General features: G+C 45.3%; 1 protein-coding gene across 3 annotated transcripts in view; it reads left to right on the top strand.

The window, feature by feature from the left end:
* LOC112242231 (phospholipid phosphatase-related protein type 5-like) overlaps nt 1–20,578 on the top strand; it is a 50,787-nt gene that overhangs the window by 15,170 nt on the left and 15,039 nt on the right. For 2 of the 3 annotated variants that reach the window (XM_042318717.1, XM_042318719.1), the window contains exon 3: nt 10,317–10,505. In XM_042318717.1, the coding sequence (XP_042174651.1) occupies nt 10,317–10,505 (189 nt within the window). Of the gene's footprint in view, nt 1–10,086; nt 10,506–20,578 lie in introns of those variants that run through there. The other variant, XM_042318718.1, reaches the window with a different exon arrangement.

Raw genomic sequence — 20,578 nt, 5'->3', positions numbered from 1 at the left:
CTCACTACCGAGTTCCAAACTGCCTCTGGAAGTAACATCATTACAATAACTGTTCGTCGGGAGCTTCATGAAATATGTTTCCATGGTCGAGCAGCCACACACAAGCCTAAGATCACCATGAGCAATGCCAAGCGTCGGCTGGAGTGGTGTAAAACTAGCCTCCATTGGACTCTGGAGTGATGAATAAACGCTTCAACATCTGGCAGTCCGACAGACGAATCTGGGTTTGGCAGATGCCAGGAGAACGCTACCTGCCCCAATGCATAGTGCCAACTGTAAAGTTTGGTGGAGGAGGAATAATGGTCTAGGGCTGTTTTTCATGTTTCGGGTCCCTTAGTTCCAGTGAAGGAAAATCTTAACGTTACAGCATACAATTACGTTCTAGATGATTCTGTGCTTCCAACTGTGTGGCAACAATTTAAGGAAGCCCCTTTCTTGTTACAGCATGACAATGCCCCTGTGCACAAAGTGAAGTCCATACAGAAATGGTTTGTTGAGATCGGTGTGGAAGAACTTGACTGGCCTGCACCAGATGCCTGACCTCAACCCCATCAAACACCTTTGGGATGAATTGGAACACCGACTGCGAGTCAGGCCTAATCGCTCAACATCAGTGCCTGACCTCACTAATGCTCTTGTGGCTGAATGGAAGCAAGTCCCCACAGCAATGTTCCAACATCTAGTGGATAGCCTTCCCAGAAGAGTGGAGGCTGTTATAGCAGCATAGGGGGTACCAGCTCCATTTTAATGCCCATGATTTTGGAATTAAATGTCATATCCTCAGTGTACAACGTTAAACACCAAATAATGCATGCAGAGTAGAATTAGGCCGATACCAGCTAATGATCAAAATCAAGAAAAGAGCTGTTAAATTCTACAACCACCTAAAAGGAAGCGATTCCCAAACCTTCCATAACAAAGCCATCACCTACAGATAGACAAACCTGGAGAAGAGTCCCCTCAGCAAGCTGGTCCTGGTGCTCTGTTTACAAACACAAACAGACCCCACAGAGACTCAGGACAGCAGCACAATTAGACCCAACCAAATCATGAGAAAACAAAAAGATAATTACTTGACATATTGGAAAGAATTAACAAAAAAGCAAACTAGAATGTTATTTGGCCCTAAACAGAGAGTACACAATGGCAGAATACCACTGTGACTGACCCAAAATGAAGGAAGTCTTTGAAAATGTACAGACTCAGTGAGCATAGCCTTGCTATTGAGAGAAGGCGCTGTAGGCAGACCTGGCTCTCAAGAGAAGACAGGCTATGTGCACACTGCCCACAAAATGAGGTGGAAACTGAGCTGCACTTCCTGACTTCCTGCCAAATGTGTGACCATATTAGAGACACATATTTCCCTGAGATTACACAGACACCTTCAAGAAATAGAAAATACATCCAATTTTGATAAACTCCCATATCTATTGGGTGAAATACCACACACAGTGTGCCATCACAGCAGCATTTATGTACTTTAACTATTTGCACTGTTCATTTTTGATTGTTTATTGCACAGTGTAAACATATGTTTCCCATGCCAATAAAGCCCTTTGAATTGAATTGAATTGAATTGAGAGAGAAAATATGTAGAAAAGGATTTGACAGATAGGATTCTGAAGAGGACATTCTAATGAAAGAAAAACATGGATTAGGAAAGAATGACAGGTGGTGAGCGAAACAAAGGAGAGAACAGAAGGAGTGTAGAGGAGTGTGTGGGCGCCAAAAGATGTATGCATGCTAATGCTTTGATCCTTCACAATCGCCATGTTTCTCTCTCTATCTCCTTTCTCTATTTCTTTACCTCCCCCTCCTGCTCTTCACCCTCCCTCTACTCTCTCGGTGTCTGTCGCTCTCTCCCTCTCCCTCTCCCTCTCCCTCTCTCTCTCTCTCTCTCTCTCTCCCTCTATGTCCCTCTATGCCCCTCTCTCTCTCCCTCTCTCTCTCCTCTCTCTCTCTCTCCCTCTCTCTTCCTCTCTGTCCCTCTCTCCCTCTCTCTCTCTCTCTCTCTCCTCTCTCTCTCTCTCCTCTCTCCCTCTCTCTCCCTCTCTCTCTCCCTCTCTGTCCCTCTCTCTCTCTCTCTCTCCTCTCTCTCTCTCCCTCTCTCTCCCTCTCTCCCTCTCTCTCCCTCTCTCTCTCCCTCTCTCCCCTCCTCTCCCTCTCTCCCTCTCTCTCCCTCTCTCCCTCCCTCTCTGTCCCTCTCTCTCCCTCTCTCTCTCTCTCTCTCTCTCTGTCCCTCTCTCTCTGTCTCTCCCTCCCTCTCTCTCCCTCTCTCTCCCTCTCTCCCTCCCTCTCTGTCCCTCTCTCTCCCTCTCTCTCCCTCTTTCTCTCCCTCTCTCTCCCTCTCTCTCCCCCTCCTCTCTCCGGTGCTTCATTTGAGCCAGTTCCTACCGGAACAGTATCCGGCACCTCTCAGTTTTGGACTGTTTCGTTCTGGAACCCATTTACCAGGATCCGGTACCTCTGGTGGCATGAACAATTCAAGCTGCCTCCTCTGTAATTATCACGCCCCTAAAAAAGTAACGTGAAAATGTGCCTGATATTCTACGAATGGATTTGTGTTGGTCCGGGATCATGGTTTGCGCGGGCCATCGCTGTCTTCCGCAGAACCAGAATGACATTCACTTTCTACGGTCTCTCTCCCTCTCTCTGTTCTGATAGACATGAGCCTGCAAAACGTCTCTCCTTGCGTTGCACTTCATCATGTATTTTCCTTGTAGAATCATAGCCGTGCGAAGGGAGACAGAGGTGCCTCAGCAGCCCTGAACAATCTAAATACATTGTGCCAAAGTGATGTGATTACTGCTGTGTGTTCAGAAAGAAGTGACATCATTTAGATGACTGCATCAGGAGTAGACCTGTCATTTAGCCACAGAGGATCAATAGCACAGCCGCTGGAAGTAGGGGTGCTGAGGGTGCTGCAACACCCCCTGAAAAAGTTGGGAGGAAAAGATCATCACAAAAGTAGTGCACTGGGCTTTTACTAGTATTAGTGGACCGATGTAGACGTCTGTAGGGCGGGCAACATTCTTTGAAGCATCTCTGCTTAGAATTAAGAACAGTATCTTGCAGGATTCAATAGTTGGAATTGTAAGAGACGTGGCCCGGTCCCATTTTGTGAAAGCAATGTTTTCACAAAAGTAAGTGCACTGGGTCTTTACTAGTCCTGTAGTAGCGAACCAACATAGACGTCTTCGCAGAGAGATAGGAGTTTGGCACGAGCACGTCGGCCATCGCCATTAAGTGAACTGTGCACCGGGTGAGTCAGTGAAACTGGGAAGCTTTTTGTAGGACTGTAATTTCCTCCTCATATTGTACAATATGTGTCTCCACCTACCTAGTCCCACTAATGATGGATTCATGACAAGGTTGATTTTCTTGATCTCAGACTCTTGTCAGTGTCAGTATAGCCTGTCATCTCCATCATCTGTGAGGTATTAAAACAGATTCTGCTGAAGTCTCCAGTCATCTAAAATGATGTAGAGTTGCATGAAATGCGCTTATAAAAGGCACCCAAAAATTCTGATCTCGAGGCTTCACATCGGTGCAACTTCTGCAAGCGGCTTTACTCTTCTACTGCAGCACACACAAGGATAATGCCTGCAATGCTTTATTATAAAGATGATTTTTATTTATGCGTCCTGGTACTTCAGAGCCCCCCAAATCATCCCCCTCTTGGCTCACTTTTTGTTCCGGCACCAATTGACAAATGTAGCACTGCCTCTCTCCTCCTCAGACCACTTTATTTCCCTATGGCATCCTATGCATCGCTTCCCTCCATGTCCCTAACACTCATTAAGTGTTTTATCTCTTTCCCTCACTTTGGTTTTCTCCCTCATCTCTTTCAAGCCTCACTTTCTTCCTTCCCTCTGGTCCATCCATTCATTTCTATCAGGCAGCTCATCTTTCTCAACACAAGTCCCCCGTTGAGATTGTTGCTACGCACATTTCCAACACAAGGTGACAGACTGGTCCCTGTAATCTAAGAAAGTCTCTCATATGATGCATGCACTCACACACACATTCACACACCCATATACACACACACACACATTCACACACTCATATACACACACATTCACACACCCATATACACACACACACACACACACACACACACATTCACACACCCATATACACACACACACATGCGTGCGTGCACATGTAAACACATGAGACGCTTTGATGGTTTTGACCTCTTTTAGTGTTTGAAGTGAAACTGCATGTACACTTTTAGTAAAAAAGGTGCTATCTAGAACCGAAAAGTGTTATTTGGCTGTCCGTAACAGTACACTTTGAAGAAACACTTTTTGTTCCAGATAGAACCCTTTTGGGTTCCATGTAGAAGCCTTTCCACAGAGGATTCTACATGGAACAAAAATAATTCTACCTGGAACCAAAAAGGGTTCTCCTGTTGGGACGGCCGCATAAATCCTTTTGGAACCCTTTTTTCCAAGATTGTGTGTGTGTGTGTGTGTGTGTTTTTACCGCTCCATAGCCCGAGGAGGGCCATGTAGTGGTAGAAATCTAGGTCTGGGTCTTCTAATCATCTGTCAGAGTGTGAGAGTCACACTTGAAGGCTTGTCTGTCTTGAATAGCAGAGGATAAGTGAGGAGAGGAGACAGGAGGAGAGGAGGAGGAGATGTGTAGGGCTTTGTAGGATCCTTGATCCTTCCCTTGTGATGTCAGACTATCTGAAGTAATGTGAAGGCTGTGCAAGAGCAGAACAATGTTTTTCAAATAGAAGGAACAGTATCTAACATCAGAGAACACTCTTTTCAGGGATTCCCAAACTCTTTAGATACATTTTTCAAACGCCTGGATGAATGCTGTAGTTCAATTAAATCTTATTACATACTGATCTAAACACATAATCTCTCTCTCTCTCTCTCTCTCTCTCTCTCTCTCTCTCTCTCCTCTCTCTCCCCCTCTCTCTCCCTCTCTCCCCCTCTCTCTCCCTCTCTCCCCCTTTCTCTCCCTCTCCCTCCCCCTCTCTCCCCTCTCTCTCTCCCCCTCTCTCCCTCTCTCTCTCTCTCTCTCTCTCTCTCTCTCTCCCTCTCTTCCCTCTCTCTCCCTCTCTCCCCCTCTCTCTCCCTCTCTCCCCCTTTCTCTCCCCTCTCTCCCCTCTCTCTCCCCCTCTCTCTCCCCCTCTCTCCCTCTCTCTCTCCCCCTCTCCCTCTCTCTCTCTCTGGAACACACACATATAGACACTTTATTTTATAATCCATGTACAACAAAGACACTGTCTTCCATTGTTTCTCCACTTACTGCTCACCCGCCCCAGGACTCATCTCCATAGGGTGCTGCTGTCATCTGAACACACCCACTGTGATATACACACACGTTTGACTTTACGGGTGACTCTTCTGCCATCTGGTGTTCTGCTGAAGCTAGGGGTCGACGTAGCACTTGTGACAGCGTCTAATGTCAACGCTTATGTACAAGCCTCACAGTGTCTAAACCACAGGGACATTAGCTATGCTAAGCAAACACAACACCATCTTCTAACTAGTTTGCGTCCCAAATTGTACCCTATCCCACATAGTGCACTACTTTTGACCTGGGCCCATAGGGCTCTTGTCAAACGTAGTGCACTATGTAGGGCATAGGGTGCCATTTGGGATTCAGACACTGACTCACAGGGACTGTCTTACTGTATCTGCGTACTTACTTATTTAGTCATTTATTTATTTACCCACTACATTAAGAGAGACACTTTAACATCTTAAATTGAAAAAAAAAACATTTTGAAGCGATTTTTTGATTTTATTGAACAGATGGTGACAGAGGATGCCAGTGGGAAAGAGAGAAAGGTTGTAGCAAAGGGCAGTAGGCTGGATTTCAATCCATGCCGACAATGTAGACGTGTGCCAGAGGTCGTGGCATTACAGCCAGACCAGCCAGGCCACTTCATTCAGTTCCACTAGTAGGAATAGTTCATTTGAAGCATCGCTGAAGCCCCGCTGCTTTGTTTGAGGAAGGAATCCATTGGCCAAGTCAAAATGGCTGCCGCAACCAAAGGCCGGCTGCCTGTAACAAACGTTATGACCCTCGTCTCTGCCTGTGTGTTAATGTGAGCCTCCTCTAGCGTGGAGTCAGCTTGTATAAGAGCAATAAGCTTGAAATAAATATTCCTCTTATAAGACTGCCAAGTTAATTTTCCCTGCGAATGGTGCCATGAGATACAGTTTGAGCAGTAAGGCATGTGTGTTTGAAGCTTTCAAAAGAATTAAGCTGTGTAATATAATTCTGCTTTGAGTTACGTAAATGTAACGAATGTGACGCCAGTCTTGTTTTTGAGAAAATCTAGGAGCATGTTAGAGGGCAATTTGGGCCACATTAACATAAATACAGAACAAATCAGTGAGATGATGAATGGTATGCAGTGTCACAGTGATCCCTGAGACAAGAACTGTCCTACAGGAGTTTAAACAGTGGACAGTTGTATCTGGTGGTGTTAAAGTCTCCCAAGGACTCTATGCTCCTCTATGTAAGGGAGAGTGTTCCAGTGTTAGTCTATGGAGACTGGGAGGCTGCAGTGCGTGGGTTGCTCTGTGTACTGAATGGGGACAAAAGGAGGAGAGGAAGCTGGAGAGGTCGATGTGTCCCTGTCTGTCCAAGGTGAACACCCCGCTGAGAGGAGGAGACCGAGACTGATAGTGTTAGTACACAGGTTAAGTACAGAGAAAGGGCTCTAGAAACACACTTTACCAAACAGAGGACACCTTATGAACAGTTTTACTGTGGCAGTCTGTAATCGTTTCAGTAATAGAACTAGTAACATAGGACGAAAGGGGGAGGTCGTATCAAAAATGAGAAATATTTCCCTGAGGGAGAAAGTTAGCTACAGGAGTTCTTGAAAAGTGACAGACCTCCGACGAGCCATCAAACAGCCAAAGCAGCAGTACGGGACTAAGATCGGTTCCTACTACACCGGCTCTGACGCTCGTCTGATGTGACAGGGCTTGCAAACTAAAGCGGATTACAAAGGGAACCCCAGCCGCAAGCTGCCCAGTGATGCAAGCCTACCAAACAAGCTAAATGCCTTCTATGCTCGCTTCGAGACAAGCAACACTGAACCATGCATGAGAGCACCTGCTGTTCCAGACGACTGCGTGATCTCGCTCTCCGTAACCGATGTAAGTAAGACCTTTAAACAGGTTAACATTCACAAGGCTGCGGGCCAGACAGATTACCAGGACACATACTCACGGTATGCGCTGACCAGCTGGCAAGTGTCTTTACTGACATTTTCAATCTCTCCCTGACCCAGGTTTACATGTACAGGTTTCAAGCAGACCCCCATGTTCCCTGTGCCCAAGAACACAAAGGCAAATGACTATCGCCCCGTAGCGCTCACATATGTAGCCATGAAATTCTTTTAAAGGCTGCTCATGGCTCTTTGACAATTTTTAGGCCCTTCCTCTGACACCACCTGGTATAGAGGTCCTAGATGACAGGGAGCTCAGCCCCAGTGATGTACTGGGCTGTACGAACTACCCTCTGAAGCACCTTGCGGTCAGATGTCGAGCTGTTGCCATACCTAACAGTGAGGCAGCCAATCAAGATGCTCTCAATGGTGCAGCTGTAGAAGTTTTTGAACATCTGAGGGCCCGTTACAAATCTTTTCAGCCTCCTGAGGAGGAAGAGGCACTGTTGTGCCTTCTTCATGTCTGTGTTGGTGTGTGTGGACCATGATAATTCACCATGTAGCCACCGAGGAACTTTGTGCCTTCTTCATGTCAGTGTTGGTGTGTGTGGACCATGATAATTCACCATGTAGCCACTGAGGACCTTGACCTGCTCCACTACAGCCCTGTCGATGTGGATGGCGATGTGCTCAGCCCTCCGTTTCCTGTAGTCCACAATCAGCTCCTTTGTCTTGCTGACATTGAGGGAGAGGCTGAGGGAGAGTAGGCTGTCTCATCGTCGGCTGTCTCATCGTCATCGGTGACCAGGCCCACCACCGTGGTGTCGTCAGCAAACTTAATGATGGTGTTGGAGTCATGCGCGGCCACTGAGTAATGGGTGAACAGGGAGTACAGGAGGGGACTAAGCATGCACCCCTAAGAGGGCCCTGTGTTGAGTGACAGCGTGGCGGATGTGTTGTTGCCGTCAGGAAATCAGGATCCAGTTGCAGAGGGAGATGTTCAGACCCATGGTCTTGAGCTTAGTGATGAGCCTGGAGGGCACTATGGTGTTGAACGCTGAGCTTTGGTCGATGGGAGAATGTCTCCTGAAAATGTTGCTCTTTATTGGTACATAATGTTTCTGAGCAGCTACATAGAGAAAGAGGGATGATCAGGATGCTCAGAATGCGGTGTGCATCCCAGAGCAGCGTATGGAGAGGAAGAGATACACGTAGCTTGATGTGTGCATCTATAAATAAATTACTGTGCTGACTGCTGCTAGACGCTTTGCCTGTGCCTGTGTGTGTGTGTGTGTGTGTGTGTGTGTGTGTGTGTGTTGTGTGTGTGTGTGTGTGTGTGTGTGTGTGTGTGTGTGTGTGTGTGTGTGTGTGTGTGTTGTCCCCAATGACTTTGCTCTTGACATGATGGTTGGAGCCCTGCAGGGATGTGCCGTTGTAGCAGAAGTATGTACACACACACAAAACCCATATTGATTCACAGGGGACCCACAGTTCAAAGAGCTTTACCTCCCACAGATAGACAGCAGAGGAGAGAAAGCTCCACAGGACAATATGGATGTATGGTTATAAACAGTCTATAAATACACACACCTGCTGAGCCCACCCACACACACAGACAAGAAACACAGTCAATGAATGTGTACAATTCATTCACACATGCACATGTCCAGTGTTTCTTGAACAAACACACACACACACACACACACACACACACACACACACACACACACACACACACACACACACACACACGCAGACATATTCATGATAACGTGCTAACAGATGTTTAGTATCATGCTGTGCACATTGCAGTCTCCAAATATGTTTTTGTGAATCACCTCTCGCTCTAGTGTATGGCACACTACCACTCATGCAGACACTGCATGTGATCGACAGCACACCAGCGTCACACACACACACACACATACACACACAGCACACACCCCCTTTCCCTCCCTCCCATGCTTGCACTTGTGCTATCCTCCTTGCTCTTCCCACCTATTTCTCTCTCTCTCTCTGCCTCTTTTCTCTCTCACACTTCCACTGTAATTTCATTTATTTTTTTCCCCTTTACAGAACAGCAGCATCTTTCTTAATTTTCTGTTTCTTTCTTTTACCCTCATCCTTCGGACTCAGTCTCTCTCTCTCTCTCTCTCTCTCTCTCTCTCTCTCTCTCTCTCTCTCTCTCTCTCTCTCTCTCTCTCTCTCTCTCTCTCTCTCTCTCTCTCTCTCTCTCTCTCTCTCTCTCTCTCTCTCTCTCTCTCTCTCTCTCTCTCTCTCTCTCTCCAACTCTCTCTCTCTCTCTCTCTCTCTCCCTCTCTCTCCAACTCTCTCTCTCTCTCTCTCTCTCTCTCTCTCTCTCTCTCTCTCTCTCTCTCTCTCTCTCTCTCTCTCTCTCTCTCTCTCTCTCTCTCTCTCTCTCTCTCTCTCTCTCTCTCTCTCTCTCTCTCTCTCTCTCTCTCTCTCTCTCTCTCTCTCTCTCTCTCTCTCTCTCTCTCTCTCTCTCTCCCTCTCTCTCCAACTCTCTCTCTCTCTCTCTCTCTCTCTCTCTCTCTCTCTCTCTCTCCCTCTCTCTCTCTCTCTCTCTCTCTCTCTCTCTCTCTCTCTCTCTCTCTCTCGCTCAGTCTCTCTCTCTCTCAACTCTCTCTCTCTCTCTTTCTCTCTCTCTCTATCCTCTTTTTTTCTCTCAGTTTCTCTCTCTCATTATCTCTGTTTCTCTCTCTCTCTCTGTTTCTCTCTCTGTTTCGCTCTCTCTCTCTGTTTCTCTCTCTGTTTCGCTCTCTCTTTCTGTTTCTCTCTCTCATTATCTCTGTTTCTCTCTCTCTCTCTGTTTCTCTCTCTGTTTTGCTCTTTCTCTCTCTGTTTCTCTCTCTCTCTGTTTCGCTCTCTCTCTCTCTCTCTCGCTCTCTCTCTCTCTCTCTCATTATCTCTGTTTCTCTCTCTCTCTCTCTCTCTCTCTCCTCTCTTTGCTCTCTTTCATTCTACACACTCCGGAAGCATATGTCACCGCGCTCAAAAAGGAATCGCCTCCTTCTCCTCTCTCCTTTTTCTCATCAATAGCTTCTTTTTGTTTTCCCATCCACCTTACTATCCTTCGGTTCTCTTCAGTTCTCTTCGGTTCTCTTCCCTTCTTTCTAAACCTAGAACCATGTTCTATTTCCAGCTGGTGATCATGGCTGGAACGGTTCTCCTGGCGTACTACTTTGAGTACACAGACACGTTCCCCGTTCACGTCCAAGGGTTCTTCTGTTTCGACAAGACGTTCTCCAAACCGTACCCCGGACCCGAGGATGACAGCAAGGCGCCGCCGGCACTGGTCTACTCTCTGGTCACCGCTATCCCTACTGTCACGGTAAGACTGGACTGGAGTAGCCTACAGACACACACACACACACACCTGGCGTAGCGTCGCACACGTGGTGTTTGGATGGAGGTGTGTGTGGATGGATGTGTATCCACGTGTCTTCTCCTGCTGTTTTGCATGTGTTACTAACAGTCTTTGGAGGAATAATGCATATATTTATTTTATCTATTGAACTCAATGTGTGCAGCATACACTTTATGTTGAGCAAGTGTATACCATATGTTGTGTGTCAGGGGGTATGCAGCATGTATGTCAGTGGGTATGCAGCATGTATGTCAGTGAGTATGCAGCATGTGTGTCAGTGAGTATGCAGCATGTGTGTCAGTGAGTATGCAGAATGTGTGTCAGTGAGTATGCAGAATGTGTGTCAGTGAGTATGCAGCATGTATGTCAGTGAGTATGCAGAATGTGTGTCAGTGAGTATGCAGCATGTGTGTCAGTGAGTATGCAGCATGTGTCAGTGAGTATGCAGCATGTGTGTCAGTGAGTATGCAGCATGTGTGTCAGTGAGTATGCAGCATGTATGAGTATGCAGCATGTATGTCAGTGAGTATGCAGCATGTATGTCAGTGAGTATGCAGAATGTGTGTCAGTGAGTATGCAGAATGTGTGTCAGTGAGTATGCAGAATGTGTGTCAGTGAGTATGCAGCATGTGTCATTGAGTATGCAGCATGTGTGTCAGTGAGTATGCAGCATGTGTGTCAGTGAGTATGCAGCATGTATGTCAGTGAGTATGCAGCATGTATGTCAGTGAGTATGCAGCATGTGTCAGTGAGTATGCAGAATGTGTGTCAGTGAGTATGAGCATGTGTGTCAGTGAGTATGCAGCATGTGTGTCAGTGAGTATGCAGCATGTGTGTCAGTGAGTATGCAGCATGTATGTCAGTGAGTATGCAGCATGTGTCAGTGAGTATGCAGCATGTGTCAGTGAGTATGCAGCATGTGTGTCAGTGAGTATGCAGCATGTATGTCAGTGAGTATGCAGCATGTGTCAGTGAGTATGCAGAATGTGTGTCAGTGAGTATGAGCATGTGTGTCAGTGAGTATGCAGCATGTGTCAGTGAGTATGCAGCATGTGTGTCAGTGAGTATGCAGCATGTGTGTCAGTGAGTATGCAGCATGTATGTCAGTGAGTATGCAGCATGTATGTCAGTGAGTATGCAGCATGTGTCAGTGAGTATGCAGAATGTGTGTCAGTGAGTATGAGCATGTGTGTCAGTGAGTATGCAGCATGTGTGTCAGTGAGTATGCAGCATGTGTGTCAGTGAGTATGCAGCATGTATGTCAGTGAGTGTGCAGCATGTGTGTCAGTGAGTATGCAGCATGTGTCAGTGAGTATGCAGCATGTGTCAGTGAGTATGCAGAATGTGTGTCAGTGGGTATGCAGCATGTGTCAGTGAGTATGCAGAATGTGTGTCAGTGGGTATGCAGCATGTGTCAGTGAGTATGCAGAATGTGTGTATATAATATAATATCAGAGGTTTCTTCCCACACAGACTGACATACATATGCTTTCAAATGAAATTTAATTTGTCAAATGCTTCATAAACATCAGGTGTAGACTACCAGGGAAATGCTTACTTATGGGCCCTTTTCCAACAATGCAGAGTTAAAGATAAATAAATATATATATATATATATACACAGTATATACAAATAGTGACATGTGGAATAAATACACAGTGAATAATGAATGACAATAATGAGTCAAAATAACATGTCTATATACAGGGAGTAGCAGCAGCGAGTCGATGTGCAGGAATACGAGGTAACTGAGGTAGATATGTACATATAGGGAGGGGTAAAGTGACTAGGCAACAGGATAGATAATAGACAGTAGCAGCAGCATATGTGGTGAGTGTGAAAGTGTGTGTGTGTGTGTGTGTGTGTGTGTGTGTGTGTGTGTGTGTGTGTGTGTGTGTGTGTGTGTGTGTGTGTGTGTGTGTGTGTGTGTGTGTGTGTGTGTGTGTGTGTGTGTGTGTGTGTGTGTGTGTGGCGTCAGTGTGCATGGTATGTGTGTGTGTTCCCATGCGATGTCAATGCATTCACATATCTACAGTGTGCGTGGATGAGTATTAGACACTACAGTACAGTATAGTATAAATTATACATTGTACGAGTAGAAGTGAACCCCATAGACAGAGCTGACCCTTGACCTTCCCCTCCAGGCTGGTCTCTATGCTCTACTTCAGTCCACTCCTATCACTTCATTAAGGCTTTAGCTCTGAGCCCAGTACATTAAGGGTTTGATATTAACAGTGGTGGACTGTGGCTGAGTGTTGCAGGGGTGGGCAAGGGACTGGACACGCGCCTTAGTGCTTATTGAAGCCATAAGTTGCACTGAAAACTGGAACTTCTGCAATCTCTGGCTTTGGACATTAGATTGTATGTACACTGAACAATAATATAAACGCAACATGTAAAGTGTTGGTCCCATGTTTCATGAGCTAAAATAAAAGTACCCATCCCCACAAAAAGCTTATTTCTGTCTATTTTTGGGCACAAATTTGTGTACATCCCTGTTAGTGAGCATTTCTCCTTTGCCAAGATAATCCATCCACCTGACAGGTGTGGCATAACAAGAAGCTGATTAAACAGCATGACATTCACAGGTGCACCTTGTGCTTGGGACAATAAAAGGTCACTCTAAAATGTGCAGTATTGTCACACAACACAATGCCCCAGATTTCCCAAGTTTTGAGGGAGCGTGCAATTGGCATGTTGACTGCAGGAATGTCCACCAGAGCTGTTGCCAGATAATTTCTCTACCATAAGCCGCCTCCAACGTTGTGCTAGAGAATTTGGCAGTACGTCCAACCGTTGTGAACAGAGTGCCCCATGGTGGCGGTGGGGTTATGGTATGAGCAGGCATAATCTACAGAGAATAAACACATTTGCATTTTATCGATGACAATCTGAATGCTCAGAGATACCGGGACCGCCATCACCTCATGTTTCAGCATGATAACGCACTGCCTCATGTCACGAGGACCTGTACACAATTCTTAGAAACTGAAAATCCCCCAGTTCTTCCATGGCCTGTATACTCACCAGGCATGTCACTCATTGAGCATGTTCGGGATGCTCTGGATCAACATGTACGAAAGCGTGTTCCAGTTCCCGCCAATATCCAGCCATTGAAGAGGAGTGGGACAACATTCCACAGGCCATAATCAACAGCCTGATCAACTCTATGAGAAGGAGATGTGCTGCGCTGCATGAGGCAAATGGTGGTCACACCAGATACTGACTGGTTTTCTGATCCACGACCCTAACTTTTTTAAGGTATCTGTGACTAACAGATGACTAACTATGAATATCTGCATTCCCAAGCCATGTGAAATTCATAGATTAGGGCCTAATCAATTTATTTCAATTGACTGATTTCCGAATATGAACTGTAACTCAGTAAAATCTTTGAAATTGTTGCATGATGCGTTTATATTTTTGTTCAGTATAAATGGATAGATAGGTGGGTGGGTGGGTGTGTTTGTGCTTGTCTATGTGGAGATGACAGTATTTGTGAGAGACAGTGAATCTGTACAGCATGTTAAGTGTGTTTTACTGTATATGTGCATCCATGCAAGTGTGTGTGCGCAACTACCTGCTTGCGTGTGTGTGAATATGTGTCTGCCTCTATCTCCCGTATACGAGGGAGAACATCTCTGCACATCACAGGGCACTGTAGTCTGGTGTGTGTGGGCGGACAGCAGGCAGCTATAGCATCCTTCACTTCCAGCTACGGAAATGGGTTACATTCTGTGTGACGGATACATCTCACCACCAGTGTGTGTGTGTGTGTGTGTGTGTGTGTCGCGTGTGTGTGTGTGCAGGTGTGTGTATAAAGGTGTGTGTGTGCAGGTGTGTGTGTGTGTGGAGGCTCTACACACTATGAGAGCCATTGGGAATGCCAAGGCTAAGTGAGGCACAATTCTGGCCAACACACACACACACACACACACACACACACACACACACACACACCACTCAGCCTCTAGTAGTAATTACAGTAGCCATCTACATGGCAACACTGCAGTTGGAAGCACTACTTATACCATATCTGGACTGTAAGCCCCGGTGGCTAATTACATGTGTGTGTGTCTGTGTGAGTGTGTGTGTGTGTGTGTGTGTATTGTGTGTGCGTGTGCGTGTGTTGTATGTGACAAGCCACCCCTGGACCTACACAATGAGAGGGTTGAGTTACAAGCACTTACCAGTTTAACATTTGAACTGATCGTCTGCTCAACAGTGTTAACGTTTGGTCATGTTAGCCATGTATAGAATGTGGTAGTAGTCTGGCTGGTGTAGCGGTAATGCCGCAGCCTCCGGTACACGTCTACGCTGTCGGCATACAGTAGGTTTAAACCCCGGCCTATTGCCTTTTGACACAACGTCTATCTTTCCACGCTGTTATCCTCGTTGTCTGTTCAATAAAGTCTGAAAATACCCTACATATAATACATGTGCCCTATAGGAGGGGATGTGGTGAATGGGAACTCAGCTTGAAGTTGAAGAGCTATTTTAGAAACTTTGTAAATATCTGGGTCACACACACACACACCCACACACATACCTAATGCTAAATACTGGTGCCCTGAAGAGCTGTTCTCTGTTCTGCTGCTAAGCCCTTGGAACATTATGGAGAGGGAGAGAGGGCGAGGTAGCGAAAGGAGAAAAAGAGAGAGACAGTAGAGAGGAAAGGGGGAAGACAGAGAGAAGAGGGGAAGACTGGGAGAGAAAGAGGAGAAGGATAGAGAGCAGAGAGAGAGAGGGAGTTGGAAAGAGGAAAGAGGAAGAACGACAGAGAATGATAGAGAGGTAGGGGGAGGGAGAGAGAGAAAGAGAGGCTTGTTGTTTGTGTGTTTGTGTTGCCTGTCAGTCAAGCCGTAGGAAGTCCCCTTCTCCTCCTGAATTATGGAATGGATCCTGACAGGCAGATAGAGCTGCTGCTGCTGATAACCATACATAGATTGTGTCCCAAATGGCACGCTATTCCATATATAGTGCACTACTTTTGGTATGGGCCCTGGGCAAATGTAGTGCACTATATATGTCGGGAAAAGGGTGACATTTAGGACGCAACCAGAGAGAGCCAGAGGACAGAGGATAGTGGTGGTGTCACATCAACACCCTTCCCCTCTGTCTCGGTCCCACTGAATGGGACCTGGATATTGAGATTGGTTCCTCCCAATATAAAGAAAAATAGGTGAGAGAGAGTAGACTACCCTCTGTCTGTCTGTCTGTCTGTCTGTCTGTCTGTCTGTCTGTCTGTCTGTCTGTCTGTCTGTCTGTCTGTCTGTCTGTCTGTCTGTCTGTCTGTCTGTCTGTCTGTCTGTCTGTCTGTCTGTCTGTCTGTCTGTCTGTCTGTCTGTCTGTCTGTCTGTCTGTCTGTCTGTCTGTCTGTCTGTCTGTCTGTCTGTCTGTCTGTCTGTCTGTCTGTCTATCTGTGTCTCTGTCTGTGTGTCTCTGTCTGTGTGTCTTTGTCCAACTAAACAGGATGTTGTTGAACTGTGAGGAGAAAAAAATAGGGATAGAAAGAGAGGGAAGGACAGAAAGAGAGAGGGAGATCGTATGAAATGGAGTAAAAAGAGAGAGGGAGATCATATGAAATGGAATAGAAAGAGAGAGGGAGATCATATGAAATGGAATAGAAAGAGAGAGGGAGATCATATGAAAATGAGTAGAAAGAGAGAGGGAGATCATATGAAATGGAATAGAAAGAGAGAGGGAGATCATATGAAATGGAGTAGAAAGAGAGAGGGAGATCATATGAAATGGAATAGAAAGAGAGAGGGAGATCATATGAAATGGAATAGAAAGAGAGAGGGAGATCATATGAAAATGAGTAGAAAGAGAGAGGGAGATCATATGAAATGGAATAGAAAGAGAGAGGGAGATCATATGAAATGGAGTAGAAAGAGAGAGGGAGATCATATGAAATGGAATAGAAAGAGAGAGGGAGATCATATGAAATGGAGTAGAAAGAGAGAGGGAGATCATATGAAATGGAATAGAAAGTGAGAGGGAGATCATATGAAATGGAGTAAAAAGAGAGAGGGAGATCATATGAAATGGAATAGAAAGAGAGAGGGAGATCATATGAAATGGAATAGAAAGAGAGAGGGAGATCATATGAAATGGAATAGAAAGAGAGAGGGAGATCATATGAAATGGAATAGAAAGAGAGAGGGAGATCATATGAAAATGAGTAGAAAGAGAGAGGGAGATCATATGAAATGGAATAGAAAGAGAGAGGGAGATCATATGAAATGGAATAGAAAGAGAGAGGGAGATCATATGAAATGGAATAGAAAGAGAGCGATGGAAGGGGAGAAATGGTCTGGACTATAACCTAGATTCTCTACAAAGCGACCGGGAAGTCTGCCCAGGCAGGAATGAAAGAGAGAATAAAGGAAGGATGAGAGAGAAGGAAGAGCAAGAGAGAGTGTGGGTAGGAAGCTAAATCGTCATGGTAACACTAGGACTGGTTGTGAGACTCCATGCCATGTTCAGTTGAAGTCGGACGTTTACATACACCTTAGCCAAACGCATTTAAACTCAGTTTTTCACAATTTCTATCATTTAATCTTGTAAAAATTCCCTGTCTTAGGTCAGTTAGGATCACCACTTTATTTTAAGAATATGAAATGTCAAAATAATATTAGAGAAAATGATTTATTTGGGCTTATATTTCTTCCATCACATTCCCAGTGGGTCAGAAATTTACATACACTCAATTAGTATTTGGTAGCATTGCCTTTAAATTGTTTAACTTGGGTCAAACGTTTCGGGTAGAATTCCACAAGTTTTCCACAATAAGTTGGGTGAATTTTGGCCCATTCCTCCTGACAGAGCTGGTGTAACTGAGTCAGGTTTGTAGGCCTCCTTGCTTGAACACACTTTTTCAGTTCTGCCCACAAATTTTCTATAGGATTGCGGTCAGGGCTATACCTTGACTTTGTTGTCCTTAAGCCATTTTGCCACAACTTTGGAAGTATGCTTGAGGTCATTGACCCATTTGCAAACAAGCTTTAATTTCCTGACTGATGTCTTGAGATGTTGCTTCAGTATATCCACTTAATTTCCTCCCTCATGATGCCATCTATATTGTGAAGTGCACCAGTCCCTCCTGCAGCAAAGCACCCCTACAACATGATGCTGCCACCCCCATGCTTCACGGTTGGGATGGTGTTCTTCGGCTTGCAAGCCTCCCCCTTTTTCCTCCAAACATAACGACGGTCATTATGGCCAAACAGTTCTATTTTTGTTTCATCAGACCAGAGGACATTTCTCCAAAAAGTACGATCTTTGTCCCCATATGCAGTTGCAAACCGCAGTCTGGCTTTTTTGTGGTGGTTTTAGTGCAGTGGCTTCTTCCTTGCTGAGCGGCCTTTCAGGTCATGCCGATATAGGACCCGTTTTACTGTGGATATAGATACTTTTGTACCTGTTTCCTCCAGCATCTTCACAAGGTCCTTTGCTGGAGTTCTGGGATTGATTTTCACTTTTCGCACCAAAGTACGTTCATCTCTAGGAGACAGAACGTGTCTCCTTCCTGAGCGGTATGACGGCTGCGTGGTTCCATGGTGTTTATACTTGTGTACTATTGTTTGTACAGAACGTGGTACCTTCAGGTGTTTGGAAATTGCTCCCAAGGATGAACCAGACGTTTTATATAGAATTTATAAGGCACTAACTGTATGCATCGGGACCCCATCACACACACACACACACACACACACACAGATGACGATGTGTAACGAACAATAGGGAAATATCAAATCAAAGTTCATTGTTGTCACTTGCATAGGTTTGCAGATGCTAATAATAACTAGCAATACAAAACAATATGCACAGAATCCCAAAAAGTACAGGTTTGTGTCAAGAACTGCAGCGCTACTGGGTTTTTCACACTCAACAGTTTCCTGTGTGTATCAAAAATGGTCCACCACCCAAAGGACATCCAGCCAACTTGACACAACTGTGGGAAGCATTGGAGTCAACATGGGCCAGCCTCCCTGTGGAACACTTTGTTTACATTTATTATTATTATTATTATTATTTTTGCGTGGGTGTGTGCTATACCACTTCTTATAAGTTAAGTATATCTATAAGAAAAATAAGATGTGTCAAATAAATGACACCCAGCTTTGGATTTGGTTTGATGACTTGCTAGCTAGGTGGCTACATGTCAAGATCAAGCTTCTAGGTTAAAGCAGAGACATTCAATCCCTTCCTGGGTCAAGGTCCCTGTTGCCTAAATTGTTTGGTGCGTTAAAAAAAACAGATATAATAATAATAATAATAATTTGGGTTGAAATAGCACCCCTTGTGTGCACCTCCGGTAATACCGTATGCTCCGGTATGGTCCAGAAACGGTACGACGGTATGAATATCTGCATACCGCCCAACCCTACCGCTGTCCGTCATCATTATCTTATAAAATCATTATAAAATCTCTATATCACTTATTAACCTCTCCCCTCATCTCTCCATCATCCATTCTCCTCTTCTATTGTAAACGGCTGTGACTCCTGAACACGCTCCACTGTTGGACATGAGAAAGCTCTTCTGCTCCACTTTCCAACCGTGAGATTTGACAGATCTACCAGCAGTCACAAGCACCAGCACACACACACTCCCTCACACACTGATACAGTATACACACACACACAGTTCACACATAGACTCTCTCTCTCTCTCTCTCTCTCTCTCTCACACACACACACACACACACACACACACACACACACACACACAAACACAAACACAAACACATATACACACTTCAAAGAAAAACACAGCAATGTGATCCTCTCTGAAGGAGAAGACAGCCAGTATCAATCATCGTTGGTCACCCTCATCTATCATCTTCTCTCTCTCTCTGTCTCTCTCCCTCCCCCTTCTCTCTCTCTTTCTCTCTCTCTCTGTCTCTCTCTCTCTCCTCCCTCATTTTTCTTCATCTTCATCTCTCTCTCTCTGTTGCTCTCTCTCTCTCCCTCTCCTTTCCTCCATCCCTTCCTGCGACTCTTGAAAGTCAGCAGGAAGGAGCAGGTCCATCTTTGGTTCATTTGATCTGTTCTAACTAGTGTTTCACATCTGTCTGTCAGTCCTCTCTTCACTTCTCATCTTCTGATCTAAAGCTCCACGTTGGAGTCCAGCAGTGTCTCCGAGTGTCACAGACAGCAGAATACCAGTATTTGTAGGTTCCACTCCTCTGTGAGTGCCAGTTATGTAAACTCATTGTCACCAGTGTGTCTGACACAGTCTAAGTCTCTTTAAGAGTGTTTACCTATTGATAATATTGTGGCAGCAGCCGTTCACATGAATCCACAAAGGGCCCGACATTGCAAGCAAACCTCAGTGTGTGTGTGTCTGTGTGTATTCATGCCCATAGGCCTGTGAGGCGGTGTGTTTGTGCGTGTATGCCTGGTACTGTACGTGCGCATACGCATTTACAAGCATTTCGCTACACTCGCATTAACATCTGCTAACCATGTGTATGTGACAAATAAAATTTGATTTGATTTGAGTATGTGTGTGTGTGTCTTGTGTGTGTGTGTGTGTGTGTGTGTGTGTGTGTGTGTGTGTGTGTGTGTGTGTGTGTGTGTGTGTGTGTGTGTGTGTGTGTGTGTGTGTGTGTGTACTTGTGGATGTTAATAATGTAAAGGCTCCTGGATAGAGGATGTGCCATAGCTGACTGTTTAAAATGTGTTATTATGTATAAATGATGTTTCCCCTCCCTTTATACTGCTGTAGTAGAACACTGGTATCTCACCTGTAAAAAGACACACTACAGACTAACACTAAACAGTAACCATCACCACTAACATGAGGCCTAGAGGCTAACACTGAACCAAACGTGGTGAATGCTCAGTCACTTAACATGTGTTGTGTGTGTTAATATTGAAGTGAGGCCTGTGTGACGTCCATTACAGTCCATTCTAATACGGGTTGCGATGTTGGTTCTGTTAATTAGGGTTGCCATATTGGGTCGATTTCAAGCCTCGACTCATCTAATGGGTTTCCATTGAGTTGTATTGACGTTTGACGTACACTA

This window comes from Oncorhynchus tshawytscha, unplaced genomic scaffold (genome assembly GCF_018296145.1).
Source record: "Oncorhynchus tshawytscha isolate Ot180627B unplaced genomic scaffold, Otsh_v2.0 Un_contig_4934_pilon_pilon, whole genome shotgun sequence".
Taxonomy (NCBI): domain Eukaryota; kingdom Metazoa; phylum Chordata; class Actinopteri; order Salmoniformes; family Salmonidae; genus Oncorhynchus; species Oncorhynchus tshawytscha.
The sequence above is the reverse complement of the archived record's forward strand: the minus strand, read 5'-3'. Positions and strand labels throughout refer to the sequence as shown.